The 12,330-nt window shown below is 34.1% G+C and overlaps 1 protein-coding gene across 26 annotated transcripts in view; it reads left to right on the top strand.

The window, feature by feature from the left end:
• LOC143254286 (uncharacterized) overlaps positions 1–5,703 on the top strand; it is a 130,931-nt gene extending 125,228 nt beyond the window's left edge. For 15 of the 26 annotated variants that reach the window (XM_076509198.1, XM_076509193.1, XM_076509191.1 and 12 more), the window contains 3 exons: positions 334–1,000; positions 3,084–3,187; positions 4,056–5,703. In XM_076509198.1, the coding sequence (XP_076365313.1) occupies positions 334–1,000; positions 3,084–3,187; positions 4,056–4,134 (850 nt within the window). In that variant the 3' untranslated portion in view covers positions 4,135–5,703. The remainder of the gene's footprint in view (positions 1–333; positions 1,001–3,083; positions 3,188–4,055) is intronic. The other 11 variants (XM_076509194.1, XM_076509201.1, XM_076509200.1 and 8 more) reach the window with 1 other exon arrangement.
• The last annotated feature ends 6,627 nt before the right edge of the window (positions 5,704–12,330 follow it).

The raw sequence follows: 12,330 nt of genomic DNA on the forward strand, positions 1-12,330 counted from the left end.
AAATTAGCTTAGCTAATGATACTGACAACGTAATGGTTATCTTATCAACTAATTATTTTCACTTGTTAGTTTTAGGACTTGACATTTCATTGGAACAAAACAGTAGTTATAATAAATACTAGTAATTATGAATAAGTATGATATTATAGAAACATAATCTGTAAAGAGTGAATTTTGGTTAGTAGATGTTTTGTCTCAAACTCTTCTACCTTAAGAAATATTTTATTAAGAAATTTGGATAAAATGAGAAAAATAGTTTTAAGCATTCAAGTTAAAATAACTAACGAGGAATGTAATAACTGCATCTAAGTTTATTGAACTTTATTTTTTCAGGCTAGAAATGGAACTTGAAAGAGAAAAGAGGGATCGTGACTTTCAAGAGAAATTAAAGGTGGAAATGGAGATGAAAGCAAGACTACAGCCAAATGCTTTTGATCCACATTGGTTAGAATTCCAACGTCGATACGGATCCATGGCTTCGGGGGCTGTGATGACAGGAATGTTTCCAAGTACTTCCAGTGCAGGTCTTCACAGTACTCCACTGAACTTCTACTCTTCGCTGGACCAGGAACGTCTTGAGCGTTTAGGCATTCCCACCACCCTGGGCGAACCCGGACGTCCGAACTTGGATCGCTTGACCGCAGAACGTCTGCACAACGAGCGCATGGCTCTGGCCACAGATCCGCTCGTCCGGCTTCAAATGGCAGGGATCGCACCTGATCTACAGAATCATGCCCACATGCATGCACACACCCACGCTCATGCACACACGCACCTACACCTTCACCCACAAGATCCCCTTTCTGCTGTGGCTGCAGCAGCAGTCATTGGAGGGCCCCCCCATCCTGAACAAACCCACCCCTCATCTGGGCCTCACCCTCTTTTGCCACCTTCAGTGTATCCGTCTACACGACCGGGATTCACGCAACCTCGAAGTGAGATAATGTATCCTGGTGCAGGATTGTTGCGACCATCATTTGAGGATCCGTTTGCTCAACAGGTGAGATTAAAATAATCGTCGGTTGTTTCATAACGTGTTTGAGAAAGCAAATTAATTCCAAGAGAAATCCCGCACAGGTGAGGAGTTGTTCCAGCTGCTAATTAGGCATAAAAGTTTGGACCTGTAATGCCAGGCAGTTAGTCTTAACTTCAAGTAGAGTTTATTTACCTTGCTTGGTACTGTGCATATCTAAGAATTTGGCAAATTAGGCTAATATTTAAAAAACACATCTGCTCAGGATTTATCAAACATATTTATTTGTTTACTTAATATGTTATATTTTAACATTTTATCTTGTTTCTCAGTTATTAGTTGTAGTTCCAATTATATTTTTATTTCTCTGTTATATGTTTTAATTTTATATATTAGACTCAATAGGGGCAGAAATTAGAGGAGGGAGATTCTTTATATCCAGTATTATATTATATAAAAGTAGAACAAGTGGAAATTATTAGGCCATGTTTTGAGTGTGAAACAAGTGAATTTTGATTTTTATGATAAGTACAGTTTATTAAATCTCAAACAGCAATATCAACCCATGGAAGTGTATTGAAAGAATGTTTTAGAAATACTAAGATAACCAGTGATGATGCATGTTTATTATCACTGAAGTACTTTACGCTGACATTATATAAGTCATTCTAAATGTACAGAACCTACTATATTTATTTTAGTCTTAAACTCATTAGCGTACAATAACAAATAAATGCACATGTTTCCACATATATTTTATTTCCCTCTTTGGTGATCATCAGAGGGTGCCAAATTGTAGTATCACAAACCATGCACAGTGTTAAAATTAATGAAGAAATGAGGCATTACATAACCTACTTCTGCTGTGTTTCACTAATTTACAAGTGACACAAAGTATTACAGCATCTGAGGGCTCCAAAATAATCATTATCTCCCTCTTTCCCATCCTGAGAGTCATACCTAACAACCACCTCTGATGGTTATGTAACTGTATCTCTACTTCTGTTCATTAAGAAAATGTGTTCTAATTACAAGATTGTAAATGGTGCAAACCTACATCTTCATGGTCCTTGTACAACCACCATTTGTTTGTGAGAAGATTTTACTTAAGTGAGTGGATTTTGTTTGTATTAACTTTCCAGAATAAACCTGTGTGATGGTTTTTTTTTTTTTTTTTTACTTATTATACTAGTGATCCAGAAAAAAATGCTACAGTAATTGTGCCCTTTGGCAAACAAGGTCAGTGGTGTAAACCATGTGCCCTCATATTATTGAAAAACATTTTAAAAAGTCACAATAAACTTTTATGTCCATAATCATTTCATATTTTAAATGACAAATCTTGCTTCTCTAACTTGTTTACTTGGGGTAAAACATCTTAATAAAACAAATTACTTTAAGAGAAAACAATTACAAGATAAAATACTAATTTTAGTACTGTAAAGAAAAGATGACAGTGTTTTCCGATAAAGAAATATACGTGTAAATTTTATGAGAATCGGAAACATATTTGTCACTTAATGAAGGATTTCAACATTTCCTAAGTTTAGAGTTTTAAAACTACTTTAGGTGAACCCTCCCTGATAGAAATACTTAAAGATCAAAAAATATATTATAACATTTAACCTCTCCCCTCTAGTTCATTGATACATCTTCAGGTTTACAACACTAAAAATTGGGTCTTAATACTCGTGATGAACAGAGCATAGATAGTCTATTGTATAGTTCTATTCATCATAATAATCAGAACAAACAAAAATATTTGCGGGAGAAATTTCTGGAAATAGCTATAATAAAATAAACATGATGATAAAGTTATACTAGTGATCCAGAAAAACATGTTAGAGTAATTGTTATGTCACTAAGACTTTTGTCCAAAATAAAATAAAAGTACCCCCCCTCCCTCATCAGATATAAAAAAAAAAAAAATCTTCATATTATTGAAATTCCAGATACTTTAGAAACTAGAGTCTCTTATGAGATGCCCTTGCCTCTAAAGTTCCCATGGAAAACATTTTTTTGAAATACTTTTATTTCTTAGAAGTTTGTGTTAGTTGTGTGGTTGAATATTTATCGAGCTTGTTTTCTTGAGAACTCTTTCTGTCCCCAGCAGGAGCACTTTCAACGTCAACTAATGATGGAAAGGGAGCAGATTGCCTTGATGGGAGGAACTATACCTCCTCAGCTCATAGCCCAACATGAAGAATTTTTTCGGTAGGAAATCATCGCAGTCTTTCATATTTAAGAACTTAATATTTTAGTGTCTTCTTAACATAGGTTACATTTTTAACTGAGGAGTTATTTCAGTAGTGGTATGTTTCCCTAAAAATGGTTTCTTTCGTTTCATCCATTCTATATTTCAGACCAACTGACAATCAATCAGATACTGTAAATCAATATTCTAACTTCAGTCAGTAACTTTTATCATGTCATTGAAACCATTTTGGTAACACCTGTGGCTATTGTACCTTTCATTAACAAAAACAACTTCATATGTTTAAGTTATACATATATTCCAACATCTATAGTATTTTAATTTGTATAAAATAGTTGCTCTCAAATTAAAGGTTTGTAGAATGTTTGTCTTTCTCATAATATTTGTACATTATGTTTCATCTGTGGATTGTACACTGAGTATTAAGTATGTGGCTTATGCGTGGATTGTACACTGAGTATTAAGTATGTGGCTTATCACATGAGGAATGTATCCTGAATATTAAATACACCATCTGTGAAATGAATGCTGAGTGTTACATGAATTACATATAACCTATGGAATGTACACAGAATATTAATTTGGTTACTTATGCGTGGATTGTACACTGAGTATTAAGTATGTGGCTTATCACATGAGGAATGTATCCTGAATATTAAATACACCATCTGTGAAATGAATGCTGAGTGTTACATGAATTACATATAACCTATGGAATGTACACTGAGTATTAATTAGGTTACTTATGTGTGGAATGCATACTGGGTATTAAGCGTGTGGCAGTCACATGTGGCTGTGTCTTATGATTTAATTTGTACATCTTCTATATAAAAAAAAAAGTAAAAAAATGTTCCTTTTACATCACAGCCAACAACAGCAGCGACACGAACGTGAGATGAAACTTCGAAAGTTGGAAGAGGCAGCTCGTGGAGGACAGCATCACTGAAGTGATGCGACTTACGTGCGTTATTATGTGGTCAGTCTCACATCTTAAGATCAGTTCTACTTCGTTGTGGTCAGTTTCATGTTATTTCAGTCAGTCATTGCATTGAAAACTCACTACATGATGGATATCTCCAGCAACACTAAAAATCAAGGACCTCCATGGTGTTTCCATCATATTCTACTTTTTTATAATCCAAACTGCCACAGACCTGTAAAAAATACAAATAACTGAAGTTGATTTAATATGCTGATCTATACATAACACCCTTCTGCATAGCCTAATTTGCAACACTCATTCTAAACAGAAGTTACTTGTGAAGTGTCTGTAGAATAGTAAAATAACTAGGAAGTATTGCGTGTCTTAATTTTTCTCATCTATAATGTTGTGACGGTATTTAGGGGAAAAATATATCTTAAAATTATTAAAGGTGTATAGATATTTCACCTATTGTATCAATTATAATATCAGTAACTGACTGACTTGTAAATATTTATCTTACGGAGAGATACTGTGATGCAAATAGAGATGTCGTTTTCTTATACACACACAGTACGTTGTGGTATGTTAGAAAAACAATATATGATATCATTTCCAAACCTTCTTACAAAGTTTTAATGTCGTACAAAAATGAAGGTTTGGAATTGTCGCTGACAAACGTGGAAAATAAAAACTTTAATTGTAGATTTTTTTTTGTAATGGTTTGTTTATTGTAAACCAGGTGAATTTGTTATTCAAGTTTCTTCCTTTGTTTTTATCACAGTTCACAGGTGTCAACAGCTGTGACTGGTGTAACTTGCATAGTAGTTATAAACATTGTTTATAAACGGTTTTAATACATACTTTTAAATAGGTTTCTTTTTTGTTGTATAATAAAATCAATTTCAGCTTTTACTTATAAATTAGTCTATTTTATCCCAAGTGTAGGTTTTGTTGTTTCATTAACTGACAAAAATATTGTAAGATGAATGTTCTAATAACAGCCACACTGCCTGTTAAATTTTCAGCTAATATTTAATACACATAAAAGAATTAGGAACTTGTTATAGGAGCTTCCTGATATTCAGTAAACAGACTTTGCATATCCTCAAGATGTTCTCTATTTTTAGGGCTACCGATATGTAAACTTTCATTTCAAATGTAGTTTGTTCACCACATGTTCGTTTTTACATGATTGAGGTATTTGATCTGTAAAATGGTGTAATATTATTTAGCTCTAGTGTTTTGAGATATCCCATAGATAAGTAAGAACTGTAAATTGTGTAGATTGAGGTTTCTTTTTGCAAATAAGTTTCAAAGCTAACGACTATTGTGGTGATTTATTGTATTTAGGAGCCCTTTTTGGCCATCTATATCTACATCTGTGTAAAATATGTATGTCATATATTTATCACCGGTTTAGATTAGGATTAACATATTGTTTCAGATCACGTATACTGATAGGTGTTAGTCTAGTTTCTGCCAAAGTTTGTTTTCTTCTCGGGTTGTAGAAACTTGAGCATACCCATTTTGTCTGTAATTTTATATCATCGTATGTGTTCTCGTTACCCAACTAATAAAGAAAATCATTTCTAATTTGGTCTTTCTTATTCTGCATGTTTTTTAAAAAAAAATGCAACTTCAGGACAGAAAGAAAATGTTGAAATTCCACGGTATTCAAAAATTCCTGTTTTTAAGGCTTTGTTTATCATAATAAACTTATTTCAAAAGTAACCTTAAAAGCGTAGTCATTTACTTGTGTAGAAAACTGAACAAACCAGAGATGGTGCTCGTGAAATGTTAAATAGCAGTTTGTGCCTTAGGTGAGTGTCTGGTAGTTATGTATTAATTGTATAGCACTATTTTCTAATTCATTACCAGTATGCCGTAAAGTTATGCAATCTTGCTAGCATATTTTATTTGACCAATAACAATAAGTCGTACATTCGAAATGCACTACAAGGAACACCAGCAACAGATACGAAAAATATATTGTATTTTAGTTTTCAAATAATTAGATATTATGGATAATGGAAAAGCTGTATTTAAAGAGGGTAAAACAAAGTGTGTCATTTCAGTTCCTTAGATATACTATTTTACATTTTCAATTCAAGTCCTTACTAACCACCAAAATATAAAACATTTATTCTGGGTTTGCACCATGAGAAAAGAGTTGGTTAACTTTCCACTGTATAAAATGCAAATTTGTTAGTTACATTATTAGTAGTCATTGCAGGGGGCTACAATAATATTTCGTTATTGGAAAACAAATATTCGTAAGAGATTAGTTCTTGCTATGTAATAAGCACATAGTCACAGTTTATGGCAAAATTCTATCTTAATTGGAAAAGGCAAAACAGAACTATCCAGTTTTTATAATGTCATTCGTCTTGTCCTGGATAAGGCGTGCTCCAACCAGACTAGCATCAAAAGTAACTACACAAACAAAATAAAAAAGAAATTGTAAGAAAAGTGTCTGAATATTTTTGGGACCAATTTGAGGATGACAGACAAGAGAAATCACAGAAGTTAAGAAAGACCAGTTTCTCTTAAATATGGTGTAGAAAATGCAGTACAGTATGTGAAAACAGGTGGTACATCGATATATCCACTGAAATGTTATGTAAGGGTCATTGAAGAAATTAGTATTGACACGCTAACAGAATTATACAATAACTCGTGACACAGGACCTATCTTGGAAGACCTGAAGGAATCAACTTTCTCTCATCTCACTTCAAAAGAAGCCAAATTAAATAGATTGTCAATATTATCTATGCCATCAAGTAATTATTTTGGACAGAATCGAATACAAGGTAGGTAGAGATATTAGGGAAAAACAATTTGGTATGAGAAACGTACACTAAAGTACAGAAACACAATTGTGCTTATTTCGTAGCTTACATCAAGGCACTCGCTAAAGTCGACCAATGAAATCTCTTGAAACCATTGGTTTGAATGACAAGGACATTATTAGAGTTGTTAACAACTTGTTCTGAGAACAACTAGTAAAAATAAGATTCCACAATAAAATGTCATCATTTACTGAAAGAAATATGATACAAAGACTTATGATCTATCTTTATCACTTTAACATCATATAATGATTTTCAGACAGAAAAGGAGGGCTTAATCGTAGGTGGTATGAATGTAAGACATGCAGAGCCACATGTTGGCTGTAAATTCAGAAACAGTGCAATAAATTGTGGATAAATTTAAATGAAACATATAGACTGTGAATAATAAGGAAACAAAATAATAAACTGAAAGGAATCGGAACAACTTCAAAGCTTCATTCACTTTGGATAATTAATTACAGAAGATGGAAGAAGAACAGCTGTTGACAAAACTATCTTTTATAATGCTAAACATAACCTGACGTCAGCTGGTTAAAAGTTATTTAACCATTACGTCACTTTCGGAAACATTCACAGTTCAGAATTTTTCTGTTTCGACAGTTGGTTGATAGTTGTCACTAGAGGGCCTTAAATTTTGTTTGTTTTTGGGAATTTCGCACAAAGCTACTCGAGGGCTATCCGCGCTAGCCGTCCCTAATTTAGCAGTGTAAGACTAGAGGGAAGGCAGCTAGTCATCACCACCCACCGCCAACTCTTGGGCTACTCTTTTTACCAACGAATAGTGGGATTGACCGTAACATTATAACGCCCCCACGGCTGAAAGGACGAGCATGTTTGGCGCGAAGGGGATGCGAACCCGCGACCCTCAGATTACAAGTCGCACGCCTTAACACGCTTGGCCGTGCCGGGCCAAGAGGGCCTTAAAGGGAATATGTGTAGTAAGACATTCCGATTACTGTAACTTGACAACTAATGTATTAGTTGCAGCGTACGTAACGAAATATTTTATGAGAATAAATAAAAGGACTTCAAAGGATCTTTCATGTTTAAAAGTAACGTTGTTATCTTATTGTTAGCACGAAACAGTAACTGATGCTACATGTCAAAAACTTTAATTTTCCTGCTAAACAGTTGTCGAGAAGTTTGGGGGCTCCAAAAAATATCTGAACCTTTCTATATATTTTTAATTGTCCAACGTCGCCATGTGAATTGGTTATCCTTAACGATGGAGCCTTCTAATCTGTTCTGGAAGCAGAAATGTTGGAAATGAGCAGCCCCACTTATACACACTTATATAGCAACTGTAAATTATAATATTATTATTTTTGGAGGGTACGCCCTGAATAACACTAACTTGGTCTACAGCAAGCAGTTCCTTCCACTTCCATTCTCATTGTAAACTCTACGTGTTTAACCAAGCAAGCACACACTCAGTAAAACCTTGCTATACAATTATCTAGAAGATATTTTAGAGTCTTACCACATTGTGCCATTAAGCCGATGATATGTACGAATGGCAAACGCTGTAAATTGTGCCAGTGGGTGGACAGGTATGATAACACTATGTAACACAAATTTTGTTCCTGGAAAGTATGTGTTATTCCTTATTTGCTTATGTTGTAAAAGTACAGAAAATGGCCATTATTCCCTTCAAACGTTGCTTTTAAGACCTGGATAATGAAATTTAGAAATTAACCTATTTTCTATGTAAAAACGGGCAAATTTGCACATTTTCATTTACATAAGATCTGAATAAAACAACATATGAATCAAGATTTACATGTATTTATACTAAAGTTATACAAAAATGTTTAGAAGTGAGTAGTTTTTCGAAATTTGCGACTGTAATGTAAATCACTTTCACGTATCAGCCCCCAAATATAGTCTCCCATCATGTTTTCATTATACGCTCCCAGGTCACAAAAGTAAAGTTTGAAGAGAAAAATAGATCTTTTCCATTTACTTTAGGCATAAGTAATTTGGAAAATAACACTTTGTACCAAGGAACAAGAAAAAGTAAATATTTTATTGCATAATGTAATCAATATCGAAATCAGATTTTTAATTTTATAAGCCTTCAGACTCGCCTCTGAGCCATTAGGAGGCTGTTCAAAGCGATGATGGCAGTGAACATAACAACAATAATAGAAGTGAATATTGTTTAGTGAAAAAACGGTAAGCTTTAAAGGTGTAAAACAATCATCCATTGGCTGCTTGGTATACTGTAGGTGGTCAGACCAATTGTGACGTTTTTATTACTACACGTGAATCAGTTTGTTTTTCTTTTGTTTCTTGAATTTCACGCAAAGCTATTCAAGGGCTATCTGCGCTAGCCGTCCCTAATTTAGCAGTGTAACACTAGAGGGAAGGCAGCTAGTCATCACCACCCACCGCTAACTCTTGGGCTACTCTTTTACCAACGAATAGTGGGATTGACTGACACATTATAACGTCCTCACGGCTGAAAAGGCGAGCATGTTTGATGCGACGAGGATTCGAACCCGCGACCCTAGGACTACAAGTCGAGTGCCTTAACCTCCTGGCCATGCTGAGACCACGGGAATCGGAGAGTCAGTTTCCAACGGTGACTGTCTCTCTTGACAGAAAAGAAATACGCTAATAATGCTAACTTCTGAGTGGGTTCGAATCCCCGTCACACCTAACATGCTCGCCCTTTCAGCCGTGGGGGCATTATAATGCGACGGTCAACCCCAATATTCGTTGGTAAAAAAGTAGCCCAAGAGTTGGCGGTGGGTGGTGATGACTAGCTACCTTTCCTCTAGTCTTACACTGCTAAATTAAGAACGGTTAGCACAAATAGCCCTCGTGTAGGTTTGCACGAAATTCAAAAAAACAAACAAACAAACAAACTTTTGAGTGGAAGTTAACGAGAATAAAAATTATCTTATCGAAAGAGAATGTAATGATTACGGTTGTGTGGATAAACATCATCCTACATCTAGTGTGCTAAAACGTCACTCTCTGAACCAGTCAATAACAATACTAACTAAATAAGCGTATTTGTTGCCGAATGGCTGATGTGGGTTATTAACACTTTTACTAATAAACCAGAGAACAACGTTTCGACGTAAGAAGGTCGTTTGCAGATTATCAAAGAGAGAGTTACAAACTGTTTTTTTTTTTTTTTTTTCACTTCAAGTGAGTTTCTCGTCGTCACGAAATGATTGTCGCCGATGTTTATCAACCTAAATGACTTCCCTTGTTGGCGGCAGGTCGGCCCGCAGCAGGTGATTAGATGCAGTGAAGCTATTTCGGGTAATTATGACATACCAGTAACGTAAGTAATATTATAATAATGACACAAAATACCTACACACACCCAAGTATTCCATTTAAAAGATGTTAAATTAAATTAAAGACAATAAATCACACAAACTTCTCAGTGGATCGTGGGCTCTTTGTTAACTGAAGGAACTTTCCGTTTTTCACAAGGATTATATTTGTAAGTACAATTGTGTTGATATAAAACATCTTGAATATGAATAAATTGATAATAAATATATAATAATACAATCATAGATTGTAAGGAAGATACGTGTTCTTGTTTGAGAAAGACTTCTAAAACCTTTTTCTGACGTGGCATAAATTGTCTGGCTACAAACACAGATATTTCTCAAGTTGTGTACCTAGAAGGGGAAATATAACCGTATATGAATTTTAATTCAAATATGTATCAGAAAATTTCTCTTACATGACTTTTCCCAACCAACTCCGAGTAATATTCTTTGGAAACTCCTACCAACAATTCAAACTTAATGATTACTTGTTTTCGAGCTGAATGTTGTATAGTGCTGTCATCTATTAGCGTTACCTGAAATGTTCCCAGTTGGACGTAACAAATAACACATGAACCGAGTGATATTTTCAAAGAAAAATGAAATGTAATTGAGATCTAATACTTAGTAGTTATCCATGATGTAATAAAGACACACAAATATCTTTTTAACCCTTTTTAGATTTTTAAGTGAACTATATCAAAACAGAAATGTATCAGTAGTGTTAAATATTGGAAAATTCGCTAAGTTATTCATATCGATTTATTCAGAATATCTGCACTAAACAGTATAAACGTCTATCATATAAGCCATAAACGACCCATGTTCCCAACCTTTTCTAATTGGTGTACATCAAATGTTATTTACAACCATGTTAGACTGACTTAGCTTTTATTAATCTGTTAGTACGTTGCTGGTATTCTAGTAATGTGTTTTAACACATTTATTCATATGTTTGTACGTTGTTAGTGTTGTAGTAGATGGTGTCGTAGTAACATGTAGTAACACATTTATCGAGATGTTAATACGTTATTGGTATTACAGTGGATGGTTGGTATTCTTGTAGCATACTTATTGACATGTCAGTTTGTTGTTGGTATCGTAGTAACATATTTATTGGTTTGTCAGTATGTTGTTAGTATTATAGTAACATATTTATTGATCTGTCAGTGTGTTGTTGGTGTCGTAGTAACATATTTATTGATTTATCAGGATGTTGTTGGTGTCGTAGTAACATATTTATTGATCTGTCGGTATGTTTTAGTATCGTAGTAACATATTTATTGATTTGTCAATATGTTGTTGGTGTCGTAGTAACATATTTGTCAGTATGTTGTTAGTATCGTAGTAACATATTTATTGATCTGTCAGTACGTTGCTAGTGTCACATTAACATATTTATTGATCTGTCGGTATGTTTTAGTATCGTAGTAACATATTTATTGATCTGTCGGTATGTTTTAGTATCGTAGTAACATATTTATTGATCTGTCAGTATGTTGTTGGTGTCGTAGTAACATATTTGTCAGTATGTTGTTAGTATCGTAGTAACATATTTATTGATCTGTCAGTACGTTGCTAGTGTCACATTAACATCTTTATTGATCTGTCAGTATGTTGTTAGTATTGTAGTAACATATTTATTGATCTGTCGGTATGTTTTAGTATCGTAGTAACATATTTATTGATTTGTCAGTATGTTGTTGGTGTCGTAGTAACATATTTATTGATTTGTCAGTATGTTGTTGGTGTCGTAGTAACATATTTATTGATCTGTCAGTATGTTGTTGGTGTCGTAGTAACATATTTATTGATCTGTCGGTATGTTTTAGTATCGTAGTAACATATTTATTGATTTGTCAGTATGTTGTTGGTGTCGTAGTAACATATTTATTGATTTGTTAGTATGTTGTTGGTGTCGTAGTAACATATTTATTGATCTGTCAGTATGTTGTTGGTATCGTAGTAACATATTTGTCAGTATGTTGTTGGTATCGTAGTAAGATATTTGTCAGTGTGTCGTTTGTGCTGTAGAAAACTTCGAATTGATTCTTTAGCATCTTTAGTG

The sequence above is a fragment of the Tachypleus tridentatus genome, chromosome 6 (assembly GCF_004210375.1).
Source record: "Tachypleus tridentatus isolate NWPU-2018 chromosome 6, ASM421037v1, whole genome shotgun sequence".
In the NCBI taxonomy this organism is placed as follows: Eukaryota; Metazoa; Arthropoda; class Merostomata; order Xiphosura; family Limulidae; genus Tachypleus; species Tachypleus tridentatus.